Consider the following 19,303-nt stretch of genomic DNA (forward strand, 5'->3'; position numbering starts at 1 on the left):
TGCATATGTCATATATCAAATTGTCATGGATGTCATATGTGGTGGCAAATAAACAGGAAGTGGAAACACTGTCACTGACAAACAGCGTTGTGACGACAAACTGTCCGACAGGAAGTCAACGCACAGGTCTGACTATCACTGTGAGAATGTCATGTTTCTCTGCTTTAACCTCCAATAGATGCATCTACTCATTTAAACATAAATTAACAGAATGGAAATATCAATCTGATCATCCAGAGTCCAGATCGACCCTGTAGCAAACATTTTACACAGAAAACACATGAAATATAGAAAAACCAAACAGGTAAAAGAAAAAAAAAAAAAAAAAGAGTGAATCCAAACCTTAAACCACTGAACAGAGGTTCATGTCAAACAAACGTGTTTCTGTAATGACTTTAAAGAGGTAGTTTAAGAGGGAGAAATTAGGTTTAACAGCTCATTCCATGAACACTGAGAGTAAATAGAAAAAATATACATTCACAATTATGTTCATTCATTTTGATTATTTTATTCATTTCTGTTCATTTTAATGATTAATTTGTTAATTTTTGTTAATTTTGTTGAATTTAGTATTTTCTTCAGTTTCATTTATGTTATTTTAAGTTTTGTTAAATCTGTTGATTATTTTGTTATAATTTTTCATTTTTGTTCAGTTTCTGAAATAGTTCATTCACTTACTTTGCTGATTGTTTTCTTCATATTGATTATTTTGAGCATTTTTGTTCAATTTGTTGATTATTTTATTGTTTTTGTTGATTATCTTATTCATTTTTGTTCAATTTGTGATCATTTTCTTCTTTTTGTTGATTACTTTGGTCATATCTACTCATTTTGTTTGTTATTTTATTCATTTTTATTCAATTTATTGATTTTTTTTCCTTCATTTATTTATTTTGTTAAATTTGCTGTTTTGTTCTTTTTGGTGATTATTTTATTCATCTTTAACTGTTGGTTATTTTTTGTTAATTTTTTGCATTTTGTTGTTTATTTATTTATTTTTTAAAATCCATTACTTTTACAAAACATCAGAATATGAATACATCTTATATTGTCTAAACAAAAGGGTTAAAGAAGGGAGGTCAGATTAAATATGACCACTTTGGTTTATAGAAGCTGTTTCTTCCCTGAAACTTTTGTTTTTAATGCTGTACATACTTATCCACATTGGCTCTTAATACAGAGGCTGACAAATGCAGATGCGTCATTAAAACTTTACTAAACCAACAAACGAACTGTTGCAACAGGACTTTTACACAGGACTGTATAAACGTGTACTGCTGTCATGAGTTTAGGTGACATTACATCCCATTCCCACAGATGGAACTGAACTCTTACCTTAAATAATTAAACAAATTAACAAATAAAGTTACTTAAACCTGTTAAATTTAATGACCTTGTTTAAGACCTAAATTTGAGTCCCCTTAATGTATGACAAACCCCCCTTCCACACACACACCCTGCTGATCCCCTTATCCGTGTCAGGACCGTGTGCAGAGCCAGTGGAAGCCTGCTCAGATATCTGTTAGATCTGGTTCTGCTCTGCTGTCACCAACTCTCACACACACACACAGCACTAACTCTGTGATTCCGCTGCTGAATTTTTAACGCTGTTGTGGAACTTTTTTTTTCCAGGAGGGTTACTGTGGCACCAGGATACTGTTACAGCGTCGCACCGACACCGAAAGACAGACAGAAAGACAGAGCGACGGACACAGGGACAGATAAACAGACAGGTTCAGCTCTGCTCTGCACACACAAACACTGTTCATGGAGTCCACGGTAAGTTCTTCTCTTCTATTCTGTTCTATTTAATCCATGATGTACTGCACATCCAGCCTGTATTCACTTACTTTAAGATTTTACTTTACGTGCGACACCTTAGTTATATATGTAGTTTGAAGGGTTATTAAATTAAATCTGCACAAATGAATTTTACTATTTGTGTTAAAAGTTGATTTATACAATTGTTTCCGCCAGTAGAAGTACAAATGAGAAATGCAATCCAATCTCTCTTTACCATTTGTTTTATCTTGTTCAACACTTTTATGTAGTTTTCATGGCTTTACATTGTTTTAATCATGTTTTTATTTTGTTGCATGATCCTCAAGTCATGTCATTTTCTCCTCATTATATTGTCTCTGTCTTCTGCATCATTTCTATCTTGTGTTGTTTTCAACCTCGTCATTTTCATCTTATGTTGTTTTTATCTTATTTTGTTACACCACATCCATGTTGTTACTTTGTTCTAATCTTGTTTTAAACATTGTTTTCAATTTGCGTCATTTTTATCTTATGTCTTTAATTTGTTACTTTTTCAACTTTTTATGTTTTCAATGAATTTTGTCTTTTTTAGGTCATTTTCATCTTGTATGTTTGTTTTTTTTCTCCTCATGTTGTTTCCAGCTTTTACATTGTTTTCATGTTTTTACTTTGGTTATTTTCTCGTAATGTTCTTTTCATCTTGTTGCATCATGTTCATTTTCATTTTAATCTGTTTCCATCAGTTCTTTGTTTTCATTTTTGTTTTGTTGCTTTTATCTTATTATGATATTTTCATCTTGTTACCAAATATGGCTCCCTGAAGAGTGATTTCCTGTTTCTGTGTCACATGGTTTCTCCACTGCCCCGCCCCTTTAGTAGACTAGAGGCAGATCCCCTTCCACTCACTGAAAGGGACAAGTGTAACATGGTTTACATACGTATATTTTGCCTTAAAGTCACTCAAATAAACACGGGAGTCATCTCCAACCTGTTCATGCCTTAAGCGAGAAAGTCATATTTCAAAAAACACAGAAAACAAAATAATGTTAGCTACCTGTAAAATTGCATTACTATTTTATTTAGACCTTATTATCCTACTTTCATCAGGCCACACGACATTCTCAACCCTCTCAATGCTCACTTACGTTTGTATAAACAGGATCTTCATTGTTACATCATTTTCAACTTGTTTTGTTATTTTTGTCTTTTCAGCTTTTCTGTCATTTACATCATTTACATCGTTTCTATCGTACGTGTCCCTTTGTTTATGAACACTATGATGTTACACTTTTGATGATGGCATTTTTACGTCAGGATAATGTCAGTAATAGCCAACGTGCTTTATGAACTGACCCCCCCCCACAGGTCCATCCTGTCCAGATGCTGTTACCATAGCAACATGACCCTGAACACGCAGAGAGAGAAGGAACCTCTGCGGCGTCGAGGCAGTACGCCTCTTCCACCTGCCCACTTCTACCACCACCCGTCCTGGAGTCGAGACCGCCGGGCCCCTGAGCCGGACCAGGAGCAGCCCCAGCCGCAGCCTGGTCCAAAGCCCCACCCCCAGCGCAGCCACCCTCCTCTGGGACAGTCGGCATCCTACCACCCAGGAGACAAATCCCTCCATTACCGTGCCCACTGGAGCTCCGACTCGGACGATGACTCGCAGAGCGACTCGGACTGTGTTTACAGAGTGGTGTTGCTAGGCGACCAGGGCGTGGGGAAGACAAGTCTAGCAGGAATCTTTGCTGGAATCACGGAGAAAGATGACCAGCCTGGAGGTGAGATGACTCCTTCAGGTACTCATTTTTATGTCTCATAAAACTATGCTAATAACTAATATATAACAGTTTAATGACCGGGCCCTCACGCCTTTGTGAACGTTGGACTGGGCGTAGGTGGCTGCACCTGGACTCCTTTCAGAAGATATACAAAGAAGTTTAATATGACTGTCTGGAAACTAGAGCCCGACCGATATGGGATTTTCGGGGCCGATGCCAATACGGATATTGGGGGCTAAAAAAAGCTGATATCCAATATATCGGCCGATATCCACTATTGGCCGATAACTGATATATTGGCCGATATATGAAATAAGAACACTGATCTACACAGGATATAATAATCTTATATTAGATCATTGTGGACAGGTGGATAAACAGTTGCATAAGTCTTTATCTCACAAATATAATTTAGACTACTTTCAAATGCAAACTATGCAATCACAAAAATAATTAGAGCAAAAAATATTACTTACCACAAAATTATGTTTTCACTCACATGTGGAATATGGACTAAACTGAGCATGTGCAGAGTGAATTAGGTGAGTCCTAAATTGTTCCTGATTGGACCAATGGAAAGAGTTACAACTGACCTGTGTTACAACTGTCCCCGGTCTCCCCTACACTATTAACACCCAGGCGGGCCTGCAGAATGAAACTGTGAGTCAGTCCATCCATGTCAGACTGCACGCGCACGAGCGGGGGGGTGGGGTAGCTCCATGATTATGTGATTGTGTGGGGGGGTGATCATTGTCCGACCAAGAGTGAAAGTGAAACTAACTTGCTTTACTGTTCCTCTAACTCTCTGGGCAGCACACACACACACACACACACACACACATACACACACACACACACAGACAGGAGGAGTGAGCGACAGAATCTCCACGCAGCAAAAAGTTAATACATCGGCTACATATTGGCCGATTTTGATTAATCGGTGATACGCTATAATCGGCCGGTCAGGCTCTACTGGTAACTGTAAATATGGGCCACAGTTACATGTTGAAACCAAAATGGTAGACTTCCTGTTGGTTCAGCGTATGACTCCAAGAGGCTTTTTTGCGCGTCTTAGCCCGATACGTGTACCTGCCAAGTTTGGTACATCTCAAAATCATCCAGAGGTTTAACATTTGAAATGTTGTTGATGTCATTGAGCCTTTTTGTCACATTCACACCCATGATCCATCAATTATTTAATGTTTTACATTTTATAATATATAAATCGCTTCCAAAAAAAAAAAAAAAAGTGGATTAATCCATAGTTTCAACATGGCCCTCACAATGTCATTATAAACTTGTTTTGTCTAAATAAAAACCTCTCTCATAATTGCCTCACTTGTCTGATCCAGTTCAGAGGAGATTTTTCCATCAGGTTCAGAGCATTGGTGTAAGGTTTTTAGAATTTTTTTTAGAATTAGATTTTTTCTGATATTTCCAGTTCCAGTGGAAAATGCACACAAACATGGATGTAGAAAAAGTAACCTGTGGAGAATGTGGCTGTACTATTGGACACTTAAATGGTCCCGTGATTATTTAGTTTTTGACAATTATCACACTGAAGCTGAAAATAGAAAAGAGGATGTTCCAAGTGGAAGAAAACTGCTAAGATAGATCATGTTTTTTCACTTTACAGCTATTGTTGCTTGTGGCACAGTAGTTTATATGATGGAAAAAATACATGGCAAAAATATACAAAAAGATGCAACAGTAAAGATGCAAAGAAAAAAGTTATGTACAAAATTTAACAAGAAGGAAATGATGTAAAAAAACAACAACAACAACAAACATTTAAGAGGTAAATGATACAACAAGATGAAAAAGATGTAAAAAAAAAATAAAAAATAAAATAATTAATACTATGTAAAAAACAAAAAAAAGTATCAAGACAAAAATAACATAAAAACTATGTTAAGATGCTGAAAGAACCCAAAATAATGTAACAAGATGTAACAACTAAAATGTAAAGAGAAAAAATCACGTAGAAAATGTAACATGGGGAAAACAATGTAAATGATAAAAGATGAACCGAATGTACTAAGCATAAAAAATAAGAACTATGTAAAAAAGTAACAAGACAGAAAACAACATAAGATGCAAAAAGGTGAAAACAATGTACATTAAAAAAATGCAAATAGAAAAATATGACAAAAGACAAAAATAATGTAAAGATGTAAAAAGGCAACAAAATTATATGACAATGTAAGAAAAAAAAAAATTGCAAAATGCTATAAAACAAGAGGAAAATTATATTAAACTATTACAAGACAAAAACTATTTATATGACACAATACCATATAACTCAAACAGATTATACAAGATGAAAACAAGCTAAATTAAATGATGTAAAAGATGCAGTATAAGTGTACGTGTATATTTAATAATACATGTTGTATATATGATCTGTTCGTCTGTATGTTTTGTTTTCACTGACAAGTATCTATTATCACTGGCCTCCTGTGTAAATAAAGGCTGAATTAATGAATTGATTGAGTATGGAAAAGAATCTAGATAGCTGTTACAGTGCCACGTTAAACCGGAGTCATGTTAACCTAGACAACAAACTCCAACAACCACATCAGACCAGACTGCATTTCAATCTGTCCGATAGAAAAGGATAGAAAAATGACAAATAAGATGACCTGATTTTTCTTGTGTCCTGACGTCTAAAACTCACTTTTGACGTGTTGTGTTGTTTGCCCGTTTGTGTTCACAACCTTGACTGACCTGACATCTTCGATCAGCTGCTGCGTCACGTGTTGATTGGCCCGAGGCTGTGATTGACAGCCTGTATCGATCCACTCATAGTCTGACATGCTGTGAGGGGGCGGAGTCTGTTTGAGCTCTTTGTTCCATCTTTTCAGCCACATTGTTGTTGTTGTTGTTTGTTGCAGAGGATACATATGAGCGAACGTTGACAGTAGATGGAGAGGAAACCACGCTCATGGTCATGGATACCTGGGAGAACGACAAGCCGGTGTGTCAGTCTGAAGTGTTATGAACCTGCACATGAAAACATGAGAAATGTCAAAACATGAGAAGTTCAGGAATAGATGATGTTCACGCGAAGGCCATTTTGATTTGACTTTATCACAACTGATCAGCAAACGAAAAGACAAAAATCCAGGAGGATGATGGATCATATTTCAGACAAAGATATTTGATAACCAATAACCACTGGTAGGCAACAACTAACACTTTCAACTTTTGTTTTACCTTGAAATATGGTCTGATGTCCTGGATTTTCACTATCCATTGTCCTTCCACCTGCAGATCACTTGGTAATAATAATACAATGATAATTTGACAGATCCCTGTATTTATTGCACATAAACAGAGCACATTGATGTTGTTCTGTTCAAAAGCAACTGGGCCTCACACCCTTAGCCCTTTACTGCCGAAATGTTATTTAGAACTACATGAATCATATCTGTTTTTACAATTAAGTAGATGCCAAATTAAGCAGATTGCTAATTTGAATACAGCACATACAACAGATATAAATTTACCTATAGGCCTTTTTCCACCAACAATTCTAGGAATTTTTGTTTCCAGGGATTTATTTACCTGGTAATCTGGTGGTTTGTGCTTCCACCGCAAATCAAAGTTGCTGAAAATGTACTCAAATCAGGCTCTGTCATTTCAAGTCAAATATGCTGAAAAACAGCTTCTACCCCAATGCAGTAAATGCATTCAATACCGCCAAGAGATAGTGCAATAGAATGTGATTGTGTTTTTTACTTTTTTTCTATTTATTATGTTGCTATTGTTTGTTTTTTAACAATGTTTTTATGTTGAATGAATGAATACTGTCAAGGATCGCACTTCCAATTTCGTTGTACAATGTACAGTGACAGTAAAGATATTCTAAGATTCTAAGTCACCGTTTCAAAGTCCGGCTCAATTCCTTCTGCGCGTTTTCAAATAGACAGATTTTTGCAATCCACCTGTAGGAGCAAGGCAAATTCTCTCTTTTGAGCTAACAGACATCATCGTCCTCCACTTCTCATAACTTCTCTTTTTTTGCTCCATTTTCCAATTCACAAAACACAAATGAAGTCAAGGTTGTAGAGAAGGAAGAACAAGTTTTCAGCCATATAATGGCTTAAACTTTGTGGGTGAAAATAAATTTGAAACACTTCCACCGCACAGCCCTGCCCATCAAGAATTCAAGAAAATTACAAGTCCAAAATTGAAAGATTGTTGATCCCATTGTTGATATCTTTTTTTAACTTGCAGCAGGGAAATTTTTCAAGAAGTATACATCACCTTTACATAGACCATCAGGAGTGAGAATAATAGATTAGCTCCTAAAATCCTAGATATTAGATGATACCCACAGGGTTTGGATATGTAAACAACAGTGGGCATGGTCTACACACATAGGGTAGCCAAAGTCTCTTTGTGTGTTTTTTAAAATATTAATCTTGTCATTTTCCCCTGTATGTCTGTCTTTGGCCCCACCCACCAGGAGGAAGAGGGCGGGTCATCTGATGACTGTCTGAAGGTTGGCAGTGCATACGTCATCGTCTACTCTGTCACCGATCGCTCAAGCTTTGACTTGGCCTCTGAGCTGCGCATCACGCTACGACGCACCCGCCAGGCCGACAACCTTCCTATCATCCTCGTGGGCAACAAGAGTGACCTGGTCCGGTCCAGAGAGGTGGCAGTGGAAGGTAAGAGCTTACAAGCACCTTTGTGGTTCCAAAAGAGGTTTCTAACATTTTTTGGGGGGTTGAACCAAGGGCTGAAGGACAGCAAATCTGTGGGATATTGGGCTGGATTAAATTCCATGATGCTCACCATTAGGTTGAACATGTTGTGTTTCATTTAACCCTCATGTCAGATTAGTGAGGTTTTGCGAGTGCAGTATGTTACTAGATCTACGATGACCTCTGTGTTTACACCTTCAAATATAAAAGGGTTCTGGGTAGAACCTCTGGATGGGTTGTTGCTAGCATAGGCTGTTAACATGGAGGCCCAGTTTGGCAGAATTTTACAAAATGTACATATTAATTTGGACTCAAGGATGAACTGAAATTGCTTTGGTGGGCAAAAGGTCAAAGGTTAAGGTCACCACCACATACATCTGTATATTCTTTTGAACCTGAAGGGAATGGTGTTCAGTTGAAATGGATGCATGTGGACTGACAAGGTGTGCTTTGTCTGCGTTCCCAGAAGGCCGAGCTTGTGCAGTCGTCTTCGATTGTAAGTTCATCGAAACATCTGCATCCCTGCAGCACAATGTGACAGAGCTGTTTGAGGGCGTGGTCAGGCAAATCCGCCTTCGCCGTGGTGGCAGTAAGGCAATTCAACGGCGCCACTCTGTCTACAAACGCAAAGAAAGCCTCACCCAAAAAGCTCGGCGCTTCCTGGACCGGCTGGTGGCGCGGAACAACCAGCGGATGGCGGTCAAAGTGAGGTCCAAGAGCTGCCATGACCTGGCTGTCCTCTGAAGACACACAGAGACAAACGCACTGTTTCTACAGCAACAAATGCACCGTTTCTAGGACGCTGATGTTAACAGTCCAGTGGTTGTCATGGCAACAGACAGATGAACTGCAATGACTTGTTTGAACATTTAGAAACTTCTCCTGACAATGAATAAAAAGACATTTTATTCTTTTCTGCCCACTGTCCACAGGTCTGTAACACTGTGCAGAATAAAATCTTAAAGGAACACTCCAACAAGTTAACCCATGAGCTCGTGAATAAAACATAGAGTCTATGCAACAGCAACGTTTTCATAATCATCCTCTCAATCACGGTGTTGCTCGCCCAACCATCGCTTCTCTTCATTGGCTGAGTGGAGATAAGGTGGAGTCTGAACAGTGTGATTACAAACAAGTGAGGAACGTTGCATAGTTCACCTTTAAAAACAAGCTACTTAAGCGTTCACTATTCATTTACAGACATTTCATGTGCTGAACCAGGAATAGTCGGGATTTTGTATTTGAAAAAAATGTTCAACTTCTTGGGACCATGAGTTCACAATTAATAAAGGCTGAATTTCTTAAAAACACCAACATATGCTAACTAATGATTACAGATTTACTGATGTACTTGTACAAATTTCTAACTCTTGCTGTTGAAAAGGTGGCATTTCAGTCTGTTCGACCTTCATTTGGTGAAGTAAAAAGCTACAGTGCATTCATTCTCCCAGTAGTTAGATTAAATTATTCATTATGTAAGGGATGAACGCATTGCAAATCATTGTAAATCATTGTAAATCCATCACTATGACCTTTCACAATAAAAGCCCTAAACTAGGGCTGGGCGATAAAATGATAATGATATACAGACCTATCGTGAAATAACTTTTCCTCGATAGAAATATGAGACATGATCGATACAATTTCAATAGAATTCATTTGTTCGTGATTTGATGAACATAAGAACAGCCAATCATAATTACGTAGCCCTGCACCGAACCAATCACCCTAGAGCCACGCCAAGTTAGGTCGATGCACGCAGCACAGGCGTAAGAGCAGCCGCAGCACACACGTTAATGTTTGGGGGGCAGGGCGGAGGTAATGACTGTCCCCTAGGGAGAAAATCTGACTGAGAATTTGGGTGACCGGGTTACTGAAAAGTAGGGTGCCAACCATTTCAGTTCCAGCGTACAACAGAGGCATAGAACCCACAAGTCGGACGTTCAAAACATGTTAAGTTTCATTTTCGGTTTACGCCAGTTATGTCAGTTACGGCAGTTACCAAATGCCCTCCCACGTATATATACGTATGTATTGTTTGGTGAAGATGGTCTGTTTGGTTGAGTTCTCTTTTAAAACATGAAAGCTTTTCTAAAAGTCAAACTTTTAGTTTAGTTTTAAATATAACAACCCGTTTTATTTATCTGAAACAGTTGTATAATTTTCTTCAGCACATCTGTCATGTTTAACGTTTGACAGAAAATAAATCATATTTAAATAAAAAATTACCTTCTGACGTCTTCACAACTAACTTATGAGTAATGGAAAATTTAACCTTGACAAAAATAGTGATTTGATTTATATTGTGACACATATGGATATCATCTGATATGAAAAAAAAATTATCATGATATGATTTTTTTCCATATTGCCAAGCTCTACACTAAACATATACACAGGTACTGAACATTGGTACTCAAAGTATTGAGTCACATCATGCTCAGTGCAGGCATTTTTGCCGGTTTCGTTATTTCATTCTTGTGAAACACAAACATTGATGTTAACCTAGTAAAGAGGATTTGACTAATAGACGACCATAAGAAACAGATTATTATACAGAATAAATAAGAAATTATCTATATTTAAGCATTCAGTAATTAAAAATGAGCCTAATTTCTCAAAACCAAGGGGTTTTGTACTTCCCTGAAATTGTGTTTTGCAGTTGACCAGTCAGATTTGCATCTTCAGAGTCCCACAGCTGCTACTGTCTTTATTTTTTACGAATGAGATGATTCTCGGCTGTTTTTTGCTCTTTTTTTTTTTTTTTTTGTCTCTTCTCAGCACCGGAGCCTCCTCCTGAATATTTACGCTTGCCCCAGTGACCGGTGGTCATTGCACAGGTTGTTTACACATGGGTCGTCATAACAACCCGGTCACATGCCAACAGGCACGTCTATGTGGGTGACAGAAAGCAGGCCAGGAGCTCAGCAGCCATTTCAGACTGTCAGGCACCTTTACCTCTTGAATTCAGAGCAGGAAGTACACAGGCAAACATATACGGACAACTGAGCATCTTGTGTGTGTTTTGACTTCTGGTCCAGACACAAACATCCTTTCGGATCAAAGAAATCAAAATGATAGACAATGCTTTAACATTTGTCAATAGTGTGATGATGATATGATTTGCGAATAAACTCAAAGCTGCATAATAGCTCTACAAGTCTTAGGACACACTGTGTTAACATCCTCCCAACCCAGTTTTAGTCCTGGGTTTAAATCTTCAGAAAAGAGTGACTTATCAGCAAAAGATTACAGTTCATTGATCAAGAGAGAAAACATGGGATGAAGTTGAGATGTTTCTAACATATAAAATCTGTGTTATTTATATGTAGTTATGAATGGAGACTCAGCCTTCATTGGATCAATATTTTGTAATCAGTTTTTGAATACTAACACAGGTCAATCCCTCCTCCACACTGTGTCTCCTGCATCTGTCAGCTTCACTCAGCAAACAATCCTCAGCAAGTCTCACAGGACTCACAAAACATTAGTCTGTTTAAGACCAGGTCCAGGACTGGAGACACAACATGTGAGGAGAACCGATGTAATCAAACAACAAACTTAGTGGATTTACTTTGCATGTAAATGTCACTACTGAGTGTCGGTTGAGCCTGACAGGCAGAGTTCAGGGCAGAGAAGAAGAAACAATAAGAAAAGCTGAATTTTGTGTTAAAACACATCACAGACAGACAGACAGACAGACAGACAGACAGTGTGTCCCTGTTTTTACAGACCAGATCAGATCCCATCACTGTATTGATCAGTCGCACACACAGACTACTGTGTCCCTGTACATTAAGTGGAGGAGGAAGAAGAGGAGGAGGAGGACTGTTAAACATTGATTTGATGAAGGTAATGGAAAGAATGCATGACTCTGCTCAACCCGGATGATACACAGATATAAACATCCTCTCAGTGCAGGAGGATGGGACTCAGCTCAGTTCTGAACAGAAAACCCCTCTAACAGATTAAATGTGACCAAAATATAGGGTGATCTGCTCCTCTTGTGATTTGTGCACCTTCAACATGTGACTGGACTGTCCAGATTTCAGAAACAGTAAAAGTTCAAGCCTGGGGCGGTGGGTCATTCAGTATGAGCTTCTCCACAGTTAAAGAATACACCAACAAAACAGAACAACCACGGTAGACAACAAATCCCAGGTGCACTACAGCAGCAAACATTCAATCACAGAGCCTCTGCCTCTTATTTCTTCAATGAAAAACATAACTTCCAGTCTGAAGAGGCTGTTAATATTGATCAGGCAGTGGAGGCACCATCTAGTGGCTGTCAGTGGAAATGCATTTAAGGGTGTAACTAACCCAAAGATGACTAGACTGAAGGTAGACGAGTGGAGTCTGATCTGTGTGAATGGAGTCCTAAGGGAGACATGACTCAATTAACTGAATAAACAACCAGAAGACCTCTCTGATGACCTTTAACATCCATAGACCAGAAGATTATTCCACCACCTGATAAGATGTAACATGAGAAAATAGAGAAACCTTGAACCTTGGCATTGACAAACAAAAATGATGGCTTTGTGAAACAGTGACAGTTTGAGGTGTTTCCACTTAAAGCAATGAACATGTAACGAAACCATAGGCCAAAAACACAAGACTTTGATATTTCTTCATCTTTATAACATCAAAGCCAAACTTGTTAAACACGCTCTGTGTTCTAGCAGAACACAAATTGATACTAGAGCGCATGGATAGCTTATTATCCAGGTTCTGTGGCTTCAGAATGTAACTATCTTCATATACAAGTACAGACAGGTGTGTGCCTGTTGAAAAGTGTGTAATGACAATAAAATAAACAGACAAATAATTTTTGGAGTTTTTCACACATGCGCGTGCACAAGCCAATGCACACACAGGCACACACACACTTCTGATTGCTAACACCACGCTCTGTGTAGTGGCTTCACCTTTAGCCACTACTATGGCATGGAAGGGTTCAACCTGTTGTATTTCTGACACCTGCATGAATGAATGCCCGGCTTTTTTTGTTTGTCTTTGGATATGCCAAACCATTTATTCACTAATATCAAGTCCAAGTGTTCACTGTTCATTATAGGTCACAACTGTTGTTCCATATACTTTCTACATATAAACAAAATCGGCTCTTCAACACAAAAAAACACTGAAAACGCCAACCAACTCAATCCACTCTGTCTCACGGTCTGAAAATTGTTTGGGGCTGTCCTCACACACACACACACACACACACACACACACACACATACACTGCCTAAACCAATCAGAAGAAGAATTAACGCTTGCTTGCATGTGTTTTATCAACAAATTCCTTCAATTCTTTTCTGATCCCAATGACAGGATGGAAAGACTTAAAGCCAGTCAACTCCCAGCACATTCACTTTCTGTGGTTTCTGGTTGCTATGGTGATCAGGACCTTGTGGCTGAAGATGGACGTTATTTTCTGATTCTGGACTTTGAAACTATTTGTGGTTTTTGTAAAACTCTACACACTGACACAAAACTTCACACTGAATCTGTAAATCATTGGACATCTCTTTGCTAAAGCAAGAGAAAAATCTGAAAAAGTCCTGTAAAAACTGTGTATTTATGTCGATACACATAAACCATCATTTGAATAAAGAACTACACACTGACACAATGAAGGAAGAACATCTGGACTTTGCCTTTTTTGTGCAGAGTGGCAGAAGAAGAACAACAAAGTACAGAATAAGTTAGAGAAATAGTTAATTTTCATAAGATGGCAAATGTTTTGTTGCTTTGTGTAAGGATTTGTAGAGTTTTACAAAAATAGCCGATCGTTTCAAACTTAGTGCATGATTTACTTTACTGTAAATTTAACATATTCATGTTTTGTTGCTGCAACAGACAGAGAAGAAACAAGACTGAATAGTTCCCAAAATCTACCAGTAGAGTGTCATGATGAGCAGTTCACTAATAAGAGGAGATGGATCGTGACTGGAGGTTAGAGCATCACCAGCCACAGGCTTCATCTTTACTGGGATGTCATGACTACACTTTGTGACAAAACTCATGAGAGAACCGTCAGTCACTTCATAACACTTTTGTCAACACATACATTTTTCAATACAAAATTGCAGTTTTCAGTGTTTCACCACCAACATAATAGAATGATACATTCAGGGAGTCCTGGAAAGTCTTAATGTGTGAAGGCCAAAGGCTGAAAGCACTGTTTAATGTGTGTGACCTTTGACCCTCAGCCAACACTGGCACATGGGCTCATGTCCTTTGTGTCTATGTACAGTTTCCACATAAAAACAGACACTTGGTGTAAACTGATTCTGATCCATGTGATGTTAATGTTACACAAGCCCCTACATGTCTTCACAGTCTAACTGAAGGGTTCACAAACCTTCTATGCCTCCTTTGACATCATCTGTCCCTCCATGCACCACCATCATGATGACATTAAAAAGATGTTCTCATCTTGTTCGCACCTTTTACATCTTTTCATCATGTTGCATCTCCTATCTTGGTTTTGTTATACTTCTTATATTGTTTTGGTTGTTCATCCTGTAGGACATTTTCCACATTTTGGTTGCATGTCGTTCAGGTGGTCAAGTCACAAAGGTTTATTGGTCACATGTTGGGCTCGTTCAGGTAGATGACGGTAATGGTGATGTCATCGCGATACCTGCGAGCCAGGTCGGTCGGCAGACTCAGCATCTTGGCCAAGCGGTTTGGTGCCACGGCTCCGTACCCATCATCCCCCAGGGCGTGGCGGAGGAGGTGGGTGGCGGCGTTCTGGTCCTCCAGCTCTGACAGCGCACGGCCCTTCCTCTCCAGCAGGAGGTGCTGCAGGCCACCCAGCGTCATGCCTGTACCAGGAATTATGGGTCTCTGCTGCTGAAGCCCTGAATGGGAAGAGTGGAGGTCAGTGAATAGTGTAAAACTCCCAGTTTTCCTCTCCCCATAGCTATTATTCTGCAGAACTCACACACTGAGATCCACAGTTATGCAGATGATACTCAGATATATGTGTCTCTGTCACCAGATGACTGCAACCCAGTTGACCCACACTGTCAGAGACCAGACCCTGACCTGTCAGCTGTTGTGCCACCAGCTGGATGACCATCTGCCGGTGCATCACTTCCCACAGTCCGTCAGTTGCCAGCACTAGGAACTTGTCTGCAGGTGTGATGCGGTGCCATGTGACCTCAGGCTGTGCGCTCAGGTAAGGCGGGGTCAGGTAATGTGGTGGGGGTGTGCGCAATGCCTCACCAAGCGCAGATAGGATGTCATGGCGTGTCTCATACACTCGGTTCAGCATCTCCACGCTCCACTTGAAGCGAACGTCACCAAAGGCCCTGAATGGCAGCAGCTGACCCAGCAGCCGCTCATGGCGGATCACTGTGCGCTGCTCAGACGGCGGGTGTTCTCCCAGGATCCTCTGCAGCTCGTCAGGGTTCTGGGCATTGTGGTCATTGGTGAGGCTGAGTGCTGACCAACGGCCATTGGCATCCTGAACGCCCAGTACAGCCCGGCTGTCGCCCAGGTTAGCCAGGCGTATGGTGCCACCACTGATGTAAGCAACACAGGCTGTGCAGCCAGACAGCACCACCCGAAGGGGGGAGGACTGAGATACTGCCTCCCCATGGAGATCTGTCCGCCTGTGGACAAAGAGCAACCACACAGAAATACAGATACAGAAAACAGAGTCAGTACAAAAACAGGTTGAACACATGATATAGATGATATACTTCTGCGTCAGATGTGGTTTAAATCAACACATGTAAAAACTGATTCAGCTTTTTCAGTGCAGCAAAAGTACAGGTTCAATGACTAAAATGATGTACTCAATGTATAAAAGTAAAAATCAGGCCTTTGAGGGATGTTTCTATCAGCTGTGAAACTGCTCCTCACCTCGACAGGTAGACCTGAGCCTCCACTGATAGGTCGTAGTCAAGACGACGGAAAGCACTGACCAGTGCTGAACTCACTCTGCTGTCATCCTGCAGCCAATCAGAGACAAGCCCAGACTGTGACATCATAGTGACAGTATGTTACAGGTTGGCTCCAGTCAGAGTGAAATGATATCTGATCAAATCCCAGACAGAAACACGAGATTGGAAGACTGGCTGTATGATGTATGCAGGTAGAAAAAAACATTATCTGTTGTAATGTTTCCTAAAATTTCGACAGGTGAGCCCTGAGTTTTGTCTGTTGGATGTCTCCTCAAAGATATTGATGAACTAGGTGACTAATGCAGTGTGTCTCACACTACTGGACTTAAAAGATTCATGAACCTTAGAGTTGTTCCTGACTCTGATGAAGCTCAACTTTTCATAATCTACAGCCCACATAGTGGACCACATCACCACTTCCATCTTGACCCTGCCAAACTCACCCCCACCAGAACTGACTTTGATAATACTGAACATCTTGGCATAATTCACAGCAAAACAGCCCCTGGAGTTCACTCATTTACATAAAACACAAGCCCTGCTTTTGGTGACCCCCATGACGACTTAATAATACAATGATGTTGGACCACTATCAGGTCGCACACATTCAGGACTTTTCCATTTTTCCTGGCTGGAAAGGTCATCTTTTCTGAAGTGCAACTCTTCTGTGGATACCATCCACAAGCCTGTTCATGGACATCCGCTGATAAGTTATTCTATATGAACTACATAAGTTCCTGCTCACTCTTGTTAGCTTCAAGCACATTGCAGTAACTTCCTGATCCCTCCCTTGATCTATGTCACCAATGACAGGCCCATCTCTCTCCTGTCGAAGGTGCCTGCTGTCATGGATCTCACCTGTCTACTCACATCAAGTCTGCAGGAATTTCTGAGCATTGTCAGCTTTTACCTTTGCATTATTCCCCCAACTACTCCACCCATGCATCTCCTTTATGATGCTCTGAAAGGCAAGATCCACAAACACACAGCTGACTGGTCTACAGAGAGGATGCCTCCTCCACACCCTCACCTCCTCCTCCTCCTCTTCTTCCTCCTCCAGCCTTTCCTGCCAGTAGTTTCGGAGGCTGTATGCTGAAGCTTCTCCTCCATCGGTGTCGCTGTGGTCTTGTGGATGTTTGTGCCATTCTAGTAGTGGTGGGACGGGACGTTCCTCCTCCACTGCTCGTTCCAACTCAGACAGTGTCCTCAGTGGCAACATCGCCACAGCCATGTAGTAGAAGAGCCTCTGACTCACCGCATGGGCACAGAATGGCCCTGCGTGGCCGTCAAACACACCGAACATCAGGCCGCCATGGCCAGGCAGGAAGGTGGCGCTGCTGCGGCGGTCCTCACCCGGCTGGTTGGACGGCAACATGTTGCTATGGAAACCAAGGACACCGTGGGAGGCAGAGCCTCTGGGGATGGTGTGGCTGTACTCATTAGCCTGAGAACAGAGGGTGAGACAGATGATCAGTTCTCAGCTGTCTGTCCAACTGATCACCTAATGGAGCTGGTCTCACCTTTAACTTCTGGTTCACCTGAGCAGGACTTAGCTGCCTCACCTCCTTCCTGCTCCCACTGCTTGCTGGGTAATGGAGTCGTGATATCTCAGGGGGTGGGGAGGTGGATGAGAACCTGCAGAGTAACCCGACAGATCCAGTTCTACCCAGCATGATGACGACCTGAGAACCACTGGGTTAGATTAGATCAGATTCAGCTTTATTGTCATCTCAAAAGTACAAATGAACTACCTTATATTTTTTTAAATCAAAATTGTACATTTTGTCAGTTTGAACTTTTTTATGTTTTCTATTTTCTGTTGTGAATAAAATATTAGTTCATGAGATTTATAAAACACTGTATTCTGTTCTTCTTGGAGTTGCACTTCATTGTGAACTTCTACTGTTAACTTGTTTAACTACTGTATTGTTAGTTGCCACTTGTTTGTGGACAGCTATCATTAAGTAAAATACTTTTTTTCTACGTTTTTTGACAAAAAAAACCCAGTCCATTTCGTTTTCTGATGTGGCTATTTTATTTGTAAATTTGTTGCAAAAGTGAAACCTTCATGTTGGTAAAACACTACATTTAAAGTCTTGACAGAGTGATGTTCAGAAGTGTAATCTTTGAATAGAATTGATCCAGACACTTGCAAATGTACAGGAGAACCATCTCTAACTGGTTTTCTTAATTCACATTAGAACACGTTCACCTGTGTCTCCTGTAAAGTACTGAATTACACACTGAAACTCACTGTGTTTGCTGAGGCCTTCGTCCTTGTCTTCTTCTTTGCAGGTGTCTGCTGTTTGTGTGCTCTGATTGGCCGGTTGGAGAGCAGCTCAGGTATTCGGTTGAAGCTCGCTGTTTCTTCTCTCAGACGCCGTCTTTCTTCCTGCTTGTGACTTTTGAACTCTCATACTTCCTTCAGCAATCAGTAACTCTGACACCTGACTGAAGCCCCGCCCTCTTGCTGTGTGTAGAAGTAAAACTACTACAGACGTTCTAAAGTTTAAGTAAATGTTGACGCCCCTTTTTAGCCTTTGAAAATACCTTAGTTTTTTTCTAAAGCTTCTCATCAGTATTTCTTAATTTCCACAAAGTGTTTATTGAACATTACTTTATTCTGCTGTCCTTCATTTATTTTTCTGATTTTGTATGAATTCATTGTTTACAGACTGTCTAGTAGTAGTATTAGTAACACTACTACTACTAATACTAATAACAATGAGTTTATTAGGGATTATGAATGAAAATCCATTTTGGATTCACATACACTACCACTCAAAAGTTTGGACTCCCCTGGTTTTCTTTTTTTCCATGACTATTTACATTGTAGATTCTCACTGAAGGCATCAAAACTATGAATGAACACATATGGAATTATGTAGTTAAAAAATGTATGACATAACTCAAAGAATGTTTTATATTTTAGATTCTTCAAAATAGCCACATTTTGCTTTTATTACCGTTTTGCACATTCTTGGCATTCTCTTGATGAGCTTCCGGAGATAGTCACTTGAAATGTTTTCCAACAGTCTTCAACAGAGTTCCCAGTGATGCTGAGCACTTGTTGGCCATCTGTGGTCCATCTCATGTCATTTAAATGAGAAGGTGAATCCAAACTTTT

At 40.0% G+C, this 19,303-nt stretch overlaps 2 protein-coding genes across 5 annotated transcripts; one reads left to right on the forward strand and one right to left on the reverse strand.

Annotated features, from left to right (window-relative positions):
* The first annotated feature begins 1,516 nt into the window (after window positions 1-1,516).
* Window positions 1,517-9,735, forward strand: rem1 (RAS (RAD and GEM)-like GTP-binding 1). 3 transcript variants are annotated; one of them, XM_030135447.1, is made up of 5 exons: window positions 1,517-1,779; window positions 3,127-3,560; window positions 6,437-6,519; window positions 8,014-8,218; window positions 8,721-9,735. In XM_030135447.1, exons 2-5 carry the CDS (start codon window positions 3,161-3,163, stop codon window positions 8,996-8,998), a joined length of 966 nt encoding a protein of 321 aa, XP_029991307.1. In that variant the 5' UTR covers window positions 1,517-1,779; window positions 3,127-3,160; the 3' UTR covers window positions 8,999-9,735. The 3 variants fall into 3 exon arrangements, with proteins under 3 accessions (XP_029991307.1, XP_029991305.1, XP_029991306.1); XM_030135445.1 differs by lacking the exon at window positions 1,517-1,779 and having other exon boundaries at window positions 2,508-3,560; XM_030135446.1 differs by lacking the exon at window positions 1,517-1,779 and having other exon boundaries at window positions 2,508-3,542.
* Window positions 9,736-13,339: 3,604 nt separating this feature from the next.
* Window positions 13,340-18,999, reverse strand: LOC115420188 (pyruvate dehydrogenase [acetyl-transferring]-phosphatase 1, mitochondrial-like). Of its 2 annotated transcripts, none has more exons than XM_030135442.1 (6): window positions 18,431-18,999; window positions 17,697-17,858; window positions 17,207-17,620; window positions 16,136-16,224; window positions 15,314-15,882; window positions 13,340-15,126 (listed from the first exon to the last, which is right to left on the reverse strand). In XM_030135442.1, exons 2-6 carry the CDS (start codon window positions 17,847-17,849, stop codon window positions 14,852-14,854), a joined length of 1,500 nt encoding a protein of 499 aa, XP_029991302.1. In that variant the 5' UTR covers window positions 17,850-17,858; window positions 18,431-18,999; the 3' UTR covers window positions 13,340-14,851. The 2 variants fall into 2 exon arrangements, with proteins under 2 accessions (XP_029991302.1, XP_029991301.1); XM_030135441.1 differs by having other exon boundaries at window positions 17,697-17,868.
* Between the last annotated feature and the right edge of the window lie 304 nt (window positions 19,000-19,303).

This window comes from Sphaeramia orbicularis, chromosome 5 (assembly GCF_902148855.1).
Source record: "Sphaeramia orbicularis chromosome 5, fSphaOr1.1, whole genome shotgun sequence".
NCBI classification, from domain to species: domain Eukaryota; kingdom Metazoa; phylum Chordata; class Actinopteri; order Kurtiformes; family Apogonidae; genus Sphaeramia; species Sphaeramia orbicularis.

Bases quoted from the DNA above. Each gene is read 5' to 3' on its own strand.
- rem1 (XM_030135445.1), top strand. From the start codon at position 3,080: ATGTCAGTAATAGCCAACGTGCTTTATGAACTGACCCCCCCCCACAGG. The intron at 3,561-6,436 runs GTACTCATTTTT...TGTTTGTTGCAG, and splicing joins AGGTGAGATGACTCCTTCAG to AGGATACATATGAGCGAACG. The intron at 6,520-8,013 runs GTGTGTCAGTCT...CCCACCCACCAG, and splicing joins CCTGGGAGAACGACAAGCCG to GAGGAAGAGGGCGGGTCATC.
- LOC115420188 (XM_030135442.1), bottom strand. From the start codon at position 17,849: ATGCTGGGTAGAACTGGATCTGTCGGGTTACTCTGCAGGTTCTCATCC. The intron at 16,225-17,206 runs GTGAGGGTGTGG...GATTGGCTGCAG, and splicing joins AAGAAGAGGAGGAGGAGGAG to GATGACAGCAGAGTGAGTTC. The intron at 15,127-15,313 runs GTCAGGGTCTGG...CTTCCCATTCAG, and splicing joins GGTGGCACAACAGCTGACAG to GGCTTCAGCAGCAGAGACCC.